Raw genomic sequence first — 14,539 nt, forward strand, 5'->3', positions numbered from 1 at the left:
TTTATAGACCCATTTGGTTCGGTCTGTGGTGAATGGAACAACGACTCCATCAAATGTGCCTAAAGGATGTTACAGAGGTGACTTGTCGATTTAATCACAACTACCACAACGACCCCTTGTGGACCCATATGGCTTTAAACATAGGCCAATCGACAGCATTACATATACCAAATTATATCAATGATCACCGCACAAATCAGAGAAAGCTGTGCTCCATAAGCGTTAGAATGGAAGACTGTTGCAAGAGGTAAAAATCTGTGAAAAGTTCACAAACAACATTTTGGCCAGAGAGGCATTATTGTATAATATGAAACAGAACCTCCAACTAAAAGTTTGCTGAAACAACTTTAGACTTGTAAGACTTGTAAGGGAATTGGAAACACATAGGAACCATCATGTTTAAATGTCTAAAGCCAAATATTGTAATGAATTTAGCCTATTAATTTGTTTTTCCTTGTGACTTGTTCCTGATTTTCTTTTTGAATTGGTTTGGAAGAAGATTATATTATGGGATGTTGAAATACAAAACTCCAAGAGGTTTTTGTGGTATTTTTTAATCTGAAAAAAAGATCTGCATGCATATGCTCATATTCATAATTTAGTTCATTGTGGCGTTTTACTTCCTGAAGTTTTAAAAGGATTTCGAATGGGATAACCTCAAATATTACGTTTTAGGGATTTAAACAAATAAGTCTGACAATAGGAGGCTGGAAGTCGTTGGACACACGTCTGAAAATGTTACATATAAACACCACATAGCCCAAAACGCTGATGATACTGTATATCAGTTAATGTCTCGAAAAACTGCTCAGCAGGCAGGGACTAATCTGAAGTATCAGTAGACCCAAATTAGATAATTCAGTGGAGGAGTCAGTGCCTCCCAAATTCTGCCTCAGATTATTTTGGCCGGAAGCCAAGATCCTGCTTCATCATCCATCACTGATGGAATCCAGCCGAGGTGCAATAAGCTAATGGACTGCAAAGATGTTTGTTTCTTGTTAATTCCGCAGGACGCCTTTTTGGCGACTTTTGTTCAAAGTCGGAAGTAATAGGCAAAATAAAAGGGAAATGTATCAATGCAATGGTCAGCATCACAAAATCATGAGAAACTCATCGAGTTGGCTGTTTTACACCACGGATATGCTTACTACCAGCCTACTAGAACTAATTATATAATGTAGTATACTACTACTACTACTACTACTACTACTACTACTACTACTACTAGCAATAATACATTTCGATCTTTGTCTCAAACTGCACATCACAACATCTAGTCTAAACAATGACCACTAGATGTCAGTATAACTCAGCTCACCGTGCAGTCCATCAAACACTTGAGTGTGAATTTTAAAATCAATATTATGGCAATCGATACTCTAATGAAGAATGTAGCCTTACTTTTTTTTTAACGATATGTTTGTGTCTGCGCAATGCAATTAGCCAAGAGATCGCCGAGTCCCGCCTCTTTGACATCTACATACAACGGACTGTCTGTAGGAGAAACTAACCACGGTGGCTGGAAAACGCCTGTGTCCGGTGTCAGGTGGATGGATCAGGCTTCTGGGCGGGCCTCAGCAGCCTGCTGGAGGACTGGCATTTTGGAGATCAGTCATCAGAGTGAAGCGTCTTGTTGGAAACAACATCGGGAACATCCACGCGGTTACAGCATCAAATACACCTACGACATTTCCAGCAGATCTCCCAGTTTATAGGGAGATCCAGCAGATCTCCCTAGAAGATAATACGCAGTTTAGCACAATGCAAAACACGGAGCTGCAGAAGAATTAAAAAGTTCAGCCAACTGCGTCAAATAGATCTGCTGGGACTGGACTGCAATCATGTAGCCACTTTTTAATTATGAATTCAGAAGGATAACTCGTTTGCGGTTGCTATGCAGGACACTTTGAAGACTAGCTCGTAGGTTGTGAGGTGAACTCAGACGGGGAAACCAGAAATGGGACAGAGAGGTTAATTTGCGCTCCCTGTCGCCGTGTCGCGTCTACGACGTCTGCATCTTCTACCACTCTAGCTAAACATGGCAAGACTACGGAGGAAAGGTTGCATAGTCCTGTTTCTCTTTACACTATTCATCTTTGGGACCATGATGGGACTGAGGACACTAAAGCCCAGCGATGGCTTCTCGGATCTGGCTCCGGGCTTGGAGCTCCTGCCGATGATAGCGGGGAAAATGGACCGGCGCTCCGTGTCCCGTGACACCACCGCGTCCCCGGGTCAAGCCCATCCGCCCGACAGCCACACTAAAGCAGTTTTGTCCAACTCTGGCCCCGAGGGGACAATATTTTATGATGTTCATGTTTTTTACTATACCTGGTACGGCAACCCACATATGGACGGCAAATACATTCATTGGGACCACATCCTTGTTCCGCACTGGGACCCCAAAATCGCATCAAGCTACCCAAGAGGAAGACACATGCCGCCTGAGGACATCGGCTCCAGTTTCTACCCCGAACTTAATCCGTACAGTTCGAGGAACCCGGAGGTGTTGGAGTCCCACATGGAGCAGATTGGGGCATCTGCAGCAGGTACAGTTCAGAGATGCAACGGGCACCTTGAATTTCTTGGAGAGAGATAAGAAACTAAATGCTGAGTTTGGTTTTTCTTTCCAACAACTGCACATAAATTTGGTCTTTATAACGCTGCTTCAGGGGCACAAAACATGTTCAGCACCACACATCCACTGGACAGCTCCCTACACGCTCAGCTCAAAGTCACCACACATCTGCTGCTGCGCTTTTTCTGCAGCACAGAGAGAAACTGCCTTTTTGGTTCAATTTAGTGTGTTTTTGCACACAACATATAGGGCATGGTAAACGGTTAGAAATCAACATCTGGATATTAATATGTAGTATAAATACTGTATTTTCCAATATTCATATTAAAAAGACCATATTTTAAACAGCCCACGTGATGTTTAATGCAATGAACTGTTCCACTTTTATGCTATTCACCAGAAGAATAGCCTACGTCTGTTTTTGTAATCAGTACTTTTACTAGTATTAATTAACAGAATTGGGTCAAAACAATAACACAGTATGGTCATACCCTTGATATATTTCCACTGAGAGTCAGTACATGTTAATATTTTTGTAACTTTATTTATTTAGGTGGTCTCATTGAAGTTGAGATATTTTCAACAACATAACACCTGGGAAAACATTTACAGTCAGACAACCAGCAAAAAAAACAACAATCCCAAAAGCAGACAACCAACAATGAAATTAAATGTAGATTAAGACTCATAAAAAAGATCTGATAAAAAGCTTATTTGTAATAAAGGGGTATGAAATAAAGTAGGCTACATTTAATATGTGGAAAAACATGTCTGCAATCGTCTTAGGTTAAGTTGGATTGTGTGCTGTAGTTACAAGACTTGTACAAAAGAAGTAATGTACAGTATGATTATAAAACTCTCAGCTCTAATGTACTTATCTCTATTCTGTAGGCTTTCATCCGTTTTTTGGATCACTCATTAATTATTTTGAATATGTATGTTTTCAAAAACGTATATGGCTTCTCTAAAGTCAACAAAATCCTGTAGCCTGGTGTCGAGTAACCGCCTGGTGTGTCCAGCCGTCAGCAGCCTAAACATGATAGGGCCTAACGTTTCTGTCCTGCGACCAGGCCATCTATCCATTTGAAACCTCACCGGACAGATGGATCATAGGAGTGCTTGCTCACTATGCTTAGTGAAAATATTCCATTTAATTAGACACCACAGCCAGCCAAACTCTAAATAGTTCCATTTGGCTTGATGACTGATTCCCCACCACTTCACAGAGGCTCATAAATTAAATGAATAACCGCAGCCATATTCTTAATACACACAGACGTAGTTGGGCATTGTAATCTAATAGTTTCCACAGCTTCACAAAAAGCGGACATGAGTTTAATAAATTAGCTTTTAGTGCATATGCCAGATCCTCTCTAATGCCAGGCACCATTGTGGCATATACATTATATGCGTAAGATAATACTTGTAAAGGTTCATTTGCATAATGGACATAGGTTCCCAGCAGTAGATGCTCTCTGAGGTATTAACTGGTGCCTTGGGTCCAGGATGGATGATCAGACTCTCGGTCTCTGTATGTCGTTAGGGGTTCTGGTCCTGTCGTGGTATCCTCCCGGCTTGGCTGACGACAATGGTGAACCCACTGAGGATTTGGTACCAGCTGTACTGGATGCCGCATACAGACACAACCTCAAGGTAAACGCCATCAGCACATTTTTGTGTGTGTGTGTGTGTGTGTGTGTGTGTGTGTGTGTTTGTGTGAGAGAGACCCGAAACAAAGTAGGAGAAGAGTCTAAGGCTGGAAGAAGAGCAATGAATCAAATCCATTGTGAGTTAGGATATTCAGCTCAATGTTTACGCATACTGCCAGTTGCGCTGAAAAGAGTGTTGATTGTTTAATGATTTGTCCATTTTAAATTAGCAGTTATTGATGGAAGAGTTGTTTTTCCATCAATAATGCTGGTAAGGGCTTAGAAGTGGGTATTTCAAACTTTTATTTAACTTCTACGGTATTTGAATTTAATTTAAACCAGGTAAATTCAATTGAACCAGCCTCTTTAACAATAAAGACCTGGCCAAGACAGCAGCAAAAATTGGTGACAAAACAATACAAATCAGACAACAAATATTAAAAATTAAAAACTAAGATAAAAAGAAGAAAATATAAAAAATTGCAATTAAAAAGCATTTACCAGAACGTTTACACTTAAACGGAGGAATCCCATACATTAAAATATTTTCCGTTCCAAATGGCTATAGAAAATTAAACCAAATGCTTTGCTCTCTGACAGCAAATATGCCTTGTGATCTTAGATAATGATTGCAAGATGAACACTGAATTTGCTGGGATATGAATATAATTCACCCAGAATGGCTTCATAAAGAAAAGATAGCGGGGACAAACAGGAAGGGGGAAACGTCAGTCCTTTAAAAGAAAAATATACATCCAGCCAAATATCTACACATTTTTAACAGGTAATAAGTTACATTGTCTTCCCCTGAGCTGTAACAATGTTGACAATGTCTGTTAGCTAGCATTATAAAACAATATCAATATCAATCTAGTTTTATCAGAGTTAAGTACAAGTTTGAGCTGAGTGAGGCGAGACTGCAAAATATTAAAGGCAGACTGTATTTATGAAGTGTATTTGGGACAGAAGATTCACAACTATACAACACCTTATCATCTGCATAGCAATAAGTATTAGTTTCATGTACATTACCACTTAAATTTACGCTGTAAATGTGTGTGATCAAGTACGCTGAGCACAGAACCCTGAGGCACTCCATAGTATAAAGTAAGCCAGCTTGAACTGTGCCCACTTACTTTTAAACACTACAAACTCAACTACAGGAATGCCACAACTAACACAGACAATGTGCTATATATTAGTATTTGAGTAGGCTAAGTGTTTAAAACATCCAGCTTGTTGAACGTAGATGTCAATGTCTGGAGAGATACCCATTATGTAATTTCTGAATGGTGTCCAGAAAATGAACGAGGCTAAGGTTTAATGTGTAAATATGATTGCCTGTCCATTATCTCTCCATCCATTCATCTCACTAAGAGTACAGTGACACATGAGTAATGATTAATGATGCTTCACAGAGGTGGGCAAAGAGCTTAACACTTCCCCGGATAGTCATGTCAAAGCAGCCTTAGTGCTTATACACAAAAGCGGCAGTTTGTTTTTGTCGCAAGGTAAAGTCGAGAGCTGTTGAACGTGTTCTGCTGCCTCATATAAGGCTGTCTTTACTACTTAGGGATTTGACTTTAGATGTTTTCAGCTGCAGGGACATTTCCAGTATTAGAGCAAAAAATAAAGTCAAATTGCTGCTGCTGGATGAGTTGTTTTAGTGGAGATTGAAAGAGCTCAGGAGCACATGAGCAGGGTGGAGAGGTGGGGGTAGCAAAACCACATGACCAATTTGCCAATTAGGTTGGAAAATGGCACATTCAAGGAAATAAACTGCCTGCCATGTTGTTGTTGTTTTTTTACTCCTGTCACTGTATTGAATGCTTAATAAACTTTTACAGGTAAAGCTGGTCCGTAATGCAGTACAATTCATGTCAGATGCAGAAAGGATAATGACAATATGACACAGTGGTCAGAGTTTAAGGTCTTTTTTCAGACTGTAAAAAAACATTAAAATGAGTGTTGATACATCGTTTGTTCATGTGCATATTAAAAGCTACTCTAAAGCTTTCTGTTTACATGTCAATTGAAATGACATATAAGAGACATGCGTGTAAGACTTTTTCTGTGTCAAAGCAGGTGCCATTAATAATGCATCAGCAACATTTGCACTACATGTTTAAGCAAAGAAAAATCAGCCAGCCAAACAGAAAAAAAAATCACATTACTGTAAGGTTTTGTTTTAGTCGGCTAGAGGATCAACAGAAAATTAACCGGTAAGTATTTAGATAATTAATTAAACGTTTTAATGTTTCAGGCAACAATGAAAACTATTCTCTATAGTCTCTCAAATGTGATGATTTGCTGTTATTTCTTTTGGTATTTTATAGACTAACGATTTCAAAAACAAATAATTATCAGTAACCAATAATGGAAATAATTGTTACTTAAAGCCCTAATAATGTTCTTAGAGAATAGAATACTAAACAGGGGCTATAGTATTGAGATCTCCATATTAATAATTTGTCATCATAAATTCACTTTTGGGAAGCCCACTGCTTTTGAGAGATCATACAAAATTTGTCAAATTGTGGGGGGAAAATCACCACTACTCTTACTGAGTAAGAGTCATATTTATGTGCTGATGTCAGCAGGTTCCACATGTAATTGCATTTTGATGTATGTTACTTTTTGAATGTATAGGACAGAAAAAAACCAGTCACTAGCTAAAGCTAAAGGAAACAAGTTGTATTTACAACTGGCTAAAGTTATCACCAAGGTTAATTACAAAGCAAAGTCATAGGGAGGATCATTTTAAAACAATTTGTTATGATGTTGTTTGGATGTTGTTTGTATCCTGATGTAAAGATAAAGATAATTAAGTTTCCTGCAGAGATGTGACACATATTAGCCTCGTCCTCCGTATGAACAACTCTGATGAGAGGCAATCGGTTTGTCATGCCAGTCTGTCACACGTGATATCACATTTGTTTAGTCTGCTGTTTGGCTGCGGGCAAAGAAATAATGTATATATGCAAGGGCAAGACAAGAACGCCTGGATTAGACATGCAACGCTGAGCTGATTAGGTTTTACATAAAATGCTGTCAGCAGAGAAGCTAATAGATTACATGTAATGCCATGCTTTATTGTCATGAGTGACTGAGCAAGCATGACTTTTTCATATAAAGTGTGGAGGAAGCGTGTGTGGAAAAACAGACCTTGACATGCTTTCTACAAATCAATATAACGTGGCTACATGTAACTTTCAGGTTGTGTTAATTTCAGCAGTCCCTTTGGACATAAGCGGTACTGTTTTTACCACACGTGCTGTCGTAAAGGTCTAGGAGTTAGCATTACTAGGAGGTCATATAGTTGCAATGAATGTTTTGCTCAGACAGAAAATCATTAATTTACAATAAGAGAATATGTTACAGATGCATTGTTGCATTTCAAGGGTTTTATACAGTAACTTAGCCTACTTTGGATGTATGGTAAGCTAAACTGTGTATCACTGTCACTGTGTCGCGAGCCAAAGAAATAGGCTACGAGTTTGTTGTAGCAACCAACGTATAACTTCAAAATATATAGCGCACTTCATGAAACCCAAGGACACTTTACACAGGTTCAGGGGACAAGGGAATAGAAAATTGTAGGCCACAAACACGGACTAAAAGGACTATAACGTCTGTGTTAAATGGAAGGGGGACGTAATTTAATCCAGGCTACTGGCATGATAGATTTATTTATTTGATTGGGACAATGCACATTAATCAACATTTCTGTAAATGCGCCATTGTTAGCCAGTTGGCTAATTTTCAATTTTAGTTCTAGTTACCTAGCATGCGTGTCTTTATGGTGGGAAGAAACCGGAGCACCCATGGGGAGAACATGCAAACTCCACAGAACAACATGGATGTGAACCTAGAACCTTCTTGCTGTGAGGTAGAAGTGCAACAACCACATCGCATATGCAACCAGATTGCGCATTGTAAAGTTTGTTTATTAATTAAATAGACATGTTACATACCTGAGGACATTTTATGAATAGTTTACAATCACATCATTGTTTCCATGTGTTAAAAGCCCGAGTATGACTTAGATTTTGCCCGTTGTCACTTTGACTTTCCCTTTTAGCTTTTAGTTGTTCTTCATTTAATTTCCTTCTTTTCTGTGATGGCCATGCCCAAGTATCATCCATAACTACAGCAGATAACTTCTAAAATAAATTTATAATGCAATTAGCTCTAAATAAAGAAATCTCCTGTTAGCCTTTATCTGGCTGGATACAATAATGCAAGCTTTTCTGTTGTTCAGCTGAAATCTGTGACCTATGAGAATGTGTGCTGTGTGGCGCCATCTACCTGCCTAAATCATTTTGTTACTTTGGAGGAAAAATCAAACCCGAGCAGAGGCTTTAATAAAAACTATATATAAATAGGGTTCTTTTTACTTTTTATTAGTGTTGTTTGCCGTTACAGGTGATTCATAATCATCAGATGGAACATTACCAAGTTTCAGAATCACTTAAAAGTTGAATATAGTTTCTTTAACATTTAAGAACCTCATTGAAATAAGGAGGAAGTGCTGTCTCATAAAATCACGTAGAACATCCCAATCGGACAGCAGAGGAGAGAAAGCATTAGAATATTTTCTTATTGTAAATGGCAGCATGTTGAGTGCATGATTTCCAAGCATCTTCTTTAAGTACTCCTTGTTTTTGATGAGCTCCGTCCTGTCCCTCTGCACAGAAGGACATTATCTTTGAAATGCTTCTTCTTGCATAATTTTAGCAAAATGCTGACAAGGAAAAGACCTTTGGCTCTGATCATTTGGAACTCAAATGTAAATTTTCTAAGCAACAACCTTAAATAATTAAGTCTGAGTGAGGAGGACAGATGGTCTCACAGAAGCAGTGGACACAGCCAAAAATCAGATCAGGGTTCAGGAAACACACATATCTGCAATCGGCTTTCAGTTGCAAAGTGGCTACCAGTCCAAGCTTGTGAGAATGCATGAGCAGTTTTGTTTTGAATCATCAGGCCCTTGGAGAGTCTGTATAATTACACACAAATAATAATTACACAAAAATTGAAAATAAAGTATACTAATACTAATAAATATACTACTGAAATAAGATTAACTCACAGAAATCTTGTATTCTGCATGTCTATAAAACAGCTCAAATGTATTTTGTAAATAGGGGATAAGATACCTGTTGTTTTGCACTTTGTATTCCATCTGGCGTCTTTGTCCTTTTGTGTCCTGTGCTGTCTTGTCTTTTGTCTGACAGCACTCTCTCTCTGTCTGTCTCTTTCTCTCACCCCCAATCGGTCGAGGCAGATGACCGCCCACCCTGAGCCATGGTTCTGCTCGAGATTTCTGCCTCTTAAAAGGAAGTTTTTCCTTGTCTCTTTAGCCTAGTGCTTGCTCTTGGTGGGAATTGTTGGGTTTCTGTAAATAACATCTCAGAGTACGGTCTAGACCTGTTCTTTTATGAAAAGCACTGTGAGATAACTGTTGTTGTGATTAGGAGCTAAGTAAATAGAATTGAATTGAATTGATTTGATTTGAATTGCTACTCTTTCTAACTGCCTGACAGAGCAATATAAGAGAGAATAAGTATGAAGTGGTTTTATGTGGTTCACTGGGGCACAAATGTGGCATTAGCCTTTCCAAGACTCATGGCCGAATTAACCTATTAGCTGGGCCAGGGGCAAATATGTGCTGCTTCCCCCAAAATGTATTAAAGATATATTCTGTATATAATATATGAGAAAATCTGATTTTTTTTTTTAATATCTTTCATTATTGTGTCTATAAAATGTCAAAAAATACAAAAAATTGCTTGTTGTAATTTCAAGTTGATGTTATCAAATTGCTCATATTGTTCAGAAAATGTCCAAATCCCTATGATATTCAGTTTACTATCATCAGGCAGAGAAAAGCATCAACTACTCACATTTTAGAAGCTGGAACCAGATAATGAATTGATTATTAACATAGTTGCTGACTAATTTTCTGTCAAACAAAATCCTTCAAATTTGATTGAATCACTTAAAAGGGGCTGTGACTAAGTTAGAAGTTTTAGAGGGCTGTTTCCCTCCAATAACCCATCCTTCACTTGCACTCTTCTCAGGATAAGGATGAGGGTATAATGATGAGTTAATGTTTTACATGAAGAGAAAAAAAGCGGGATTTTGTTATAAAAAATACAAAATTGACTTTATTTGGGACATACGTATGTTTGGCAAATAGCAAGAGATAGCTGAACAATTAAATTCGGAGTTGTACAAGATATTCTAGATTATAACACTGAGCCACTCTTCAAATTACAGCAATTACCTATTTTGCCTGGTTTGTAATGTAAGTCTTCCCAAGATTGTTGAAAGTGTATACACATAGTTTTTTTTAAAGATTATTTTTGGGGATTTTCCACCTTTAATTTTTGACAGGACACCTAGGTGAGAAAGGGGACAGATGGGGGAAAGTTAGCAGGAAATCGTCACAGGTCAGATTCAATCCCTGGACCTCTGCGTTGAGGCACGCACCTCTCAGTACACGTGCGCCTACTCTAGTAGAACTGATCCAACCCGGCCACACTAAATTACATATTTGACATAACTTCATGCACACAAGTTAAAGTTCAGATGAATGGAAACTGTAGGGGAGCTATCTCACCAAAAACAAATCCAACTTCCATCACACTGGCAATCCCACACCACACAGCTAAAAACACACTGATCCCTCCTTTGGGTAACACTGCACAATATAGCAATTATATAAGTTGAACAGTATTTCAACAACACCCACACACAGCTTGTGTAGCCTGTATTTTGTATGGCAGAGTTGGAGAGCAGATCACATGGAGCCTCCCCAGCAGAGCAGCTACTCTACCTCCGCTTGAAGAGGAGCTGAAATAGTTCTTCTGCCCAGGGGAGGATGGGGGCAGTTTGGTAGGGACAGGGTGGGGGGTGATTGGAAGCTGGAGCAGAGGGAAAAAGTGCATCATGGGTCCCATGACTCAGTTTGCATCTCTGAACAATTTGCACCCTTAGGGGCTGTAAAGGTTCTATCCAGTAAGTAGGCCATGTAACTGGATGTAGACAGTGGGATAATGCCCATGGGTGCCCTATGATGGCCACACTTTCTAGATGCACAGAGTAGTTAACATTCAGTCTTATGTGACCCCCCCCCCCCCCATTGTTGTGTGTGTCATACAGAAATGTGCTCAGCTTTGTTAAAATTGATCTAATTGTTATAAGGGTCTGGATCTTTATCGTTGTGTTCGTATCCCTCTTTTAGTCCTTTCTGCATGACATGGCACTAAATTCCACTCTGCCTAGCATGAATCATGCTGGGCTTGTTCTGGTCAATGCTGTCAATGTTTCTGTAGTATTACGATGCATCAGCTCAGTCTCATTTACTTCTAAATGACCACAGAGTAATGGGCCGGTGTGTTTGGAAAATGAGCTTTCTAGTGGCCTGCTTTGCTTTCTGGTGCAGTGAACAGGCGACCATAACAGTGTTTCCCCTTCCATGGGTGATGATTATATGGTTTCATACCCGCTAATAATGTTTTCAAAATAGGTTCAGATTTGATCTCACTTTACAGGGCTCTTACTTAACAAAAGGTGAAGAGAGTTATGGGTTCATTAACACTGTTTCCAGCCTATGAGTTACTCAGATGGCCAGGATCTTACTTCCTCTATTTTTATTCAAATTGACATTTTGCCAGAAATGTGCATCTTACATCATCAAAATGTATAAAGCACATAAAAGCACTTAGCAGCTCCATTTATGACACATATGGTTCTGTTTTCCTTGCGTCCAGTTGACAGTTTATCTATAGACATTTGCAGTTTAAAACAATTTGCTAGGATGTAGCCAATTTCAACCATCACATTGACTTATTATTACACTTAAGGCCAATGTCATATTGGCACAGGCAGTGAAGCCAATAGTCTTTTTTCCACAGAAAGACTCCAGTGCAGTGTGCACCACATTCTTGCATTACATCTTTCCTATAGTAAACATTTTAACGGACACCCCATTACAAAATACAAGTAACAAAGCTTAAATTTTAAACACAAATTTGCTTCACACATGCATGCACCTCTTAGGATGAATTGAAATAGCTCTGGTGATCACTTAACGTTGTGTCTAGCGCAACCATCAGGTCAAAAATGTGATTTGTCTAATTCTTCTTAGTCTTTTTTCAAGCAAAACACTGCTCTAAATGCAGACTTGCATAAGGGTTTCATCAGAAATAGGAGAGGAATCATAAAATATAGGTGATGTAGCTCACCCGAGGACATCTTACATCCATTTAGTTGCTGTGGCCTCCAACATTGTAAAAAGCCATTTCCTTCACATTGTTCCCCTTGGGTGTATGCTGCTTGAGAAGAAAAGTGTTTCACTTTGATCATACATTATTCAAAGTCTCTGAATTATCTGGCTGTTCCTTAAAATATTCAACTTAAGCACTTTTTGTGTTCATGTCACTTCAGGTCCGTTGTTCCTCTGCTGCTTTTGTTCATCAATTGCAAATGGCCATTTCTAACTGGTCCATAACTGAGTGTTGCAGAAGTCTCCAGAGAGGCAGCACTTACTTATCCCTTACAGTGTTCCCATGAAAATGAAAGAGTGCAAACGTGATTCTTTACAGTCGCATCCTGTCCAAAAATGTCTCCTTAAATGGCATTCTTTGGAAACGTACTGTTGGCTAAAGCCTGTTTTATATGATTATTATTTATAAGTTTTAGAAATTCTTTAAACCAGTACAGTCCCCTGTAACATGGTTCTAGAAAAGAGAAATAAGATGCCCAATCAAATGCTATGCTTTAGGCGGGGGTCCACCAATTTTGAATGTGTGACTGCCAATATAGGGAGCCAGCGTATGATTGACGTTGCCAAACAGTAGCTTGCTACAAGTTGACAATCCTAACCTGGCAATTCAATTGTATTTATAGCCTCAAATCATGACTGACCCTATCTCAAATTATCCCAGACAGAGCAGGCCTAGACAACACTCTCATGTCACGTTCAGGGACCGGCTTTAAAAAAGTTAGAAATCAAAGTTTAAAAAAATAATGTTGTATGGAATATTTTATGACATTCTATACTATGACTTTTTGACATTTTTATGACTTACCATGTAATGTTTGTTGACATTGTTATGACATACTATATTATGACATTTTATGACATACGATACTGTGACTTTTTTTTGACATTTTTATGACATGCTATATTATGACATACTATACTATGCTTTTTTTTATAACTTACTACACTATGACTTTTAGACATTTTTATGAAATAGTACTATACTGTGACCTTTTGACATTTTTATAACATACTTTGACTTTTTTGAAATTTTAATGATATACCATGACTTTTTATGACATACTATACTATGACTTTTCGGAAATTTTTTATGACATGCTATATATTATTAAAACTATAGTTTTTATATGATGTACTATACTATGACTTTTTGACATTTTTATTACGTATTTTAACTTTTTTGAAATTTGTAGGACATACTATGACGTTTTATGACATACTATACTATGACTTTTTAGAATTTTTTTATGACATGCTATATTATGACATACTATACTATGCTTTTTATAAGATATACTATACAATGATTTTTTGACATTTTTATTACGTGTTTTAACTTTTTTGAAATTTGTATTACATACAATGACTTTTTGATATTTTATTACATAATATGAATTTTTGACATACTATACTATGTGTTTTTGGGAAATTTTATGACATACTATAGTATGACTTTTTATTACATTTTTTGACGTACTATACTTTAACTTTTAGACATTTTTATAAACTACTACACTGTGAATGTTTGAAATTTTTGTAAAACTTTGACTTTTTAGAAATTTTTATGACATACTATGACGTTTTATGACTTAATATACTATGACTTTTTAGACATTTTTTATGACATGCTATATTATGATATACTACACTATGCTTTTTATATGATGTACTATACTATGACTTTTTGACAGTTTTATTACGTATTTTAACTTTTTTGAAATTTGTATTACGTACAATGACTATCTGACAATTAATAACAAAATATATACATTTTTGACATACTATACTATGATTTTTTGACATTCTTGCGACATACTATACTATGTCTTTTTTGGAAATTTTATGACATACTATAGTATGACTTTTTATTACTTCTTTGACATACTATACTTTAACTTTTAGACATTTTTATGAACTACTACACTGTGAACGTTTGACATCTTTGTAAAATTTTGACTTTTTAGAGATTTTTATGACATACTATGACGTTTTATGACATACTATACTCTGACTTTTTAG

The 14,539-nt window shown here is 37.5% G+C and overlaps 1 protein-coding gene across 1 annotated transcript in view; it reads left to right on the forward strand.

The window, feature by feature from the left end:
- The first annotated feature begins 2,038 nt into the window (after positions 1-2,038).
- LOC117946819 (glycoprotein endo-alpha-1,2-mannosidase-like protein) overlaps positions 2,039-14,539 on the forward strand; it is a 16,215-nt gene continuing 3,714 nt past the window's right edge. The window contains exons 1-2 of the mRNA XM_034875213.1: positions 2,039-2,549; positions 4,122-4,231. Coding sequence (XP_034731104.1) covers positions 2,039-2,549; positions 4,122-4,231 — 621 coding nt within the window. The remainder of the gene's footprint in view (positions 2,550-4,121; positions 4,232-14,539) is intronic.

This window comes from Etheostoma cragini, chromosome 6, assembly GCF_013103735.1.
Source record: "Etheostoma cragini isolate CJK2018 chromosome 6, CSU_Ecrag_1.0, whole genome shotgun sequence".
NCBI classification, from domain to species: Eukaryota; Metazoa; Chordata; class Actinopteri; order Perciformes; family Percidae; genus Etheostoma; species Etheostoma cragini.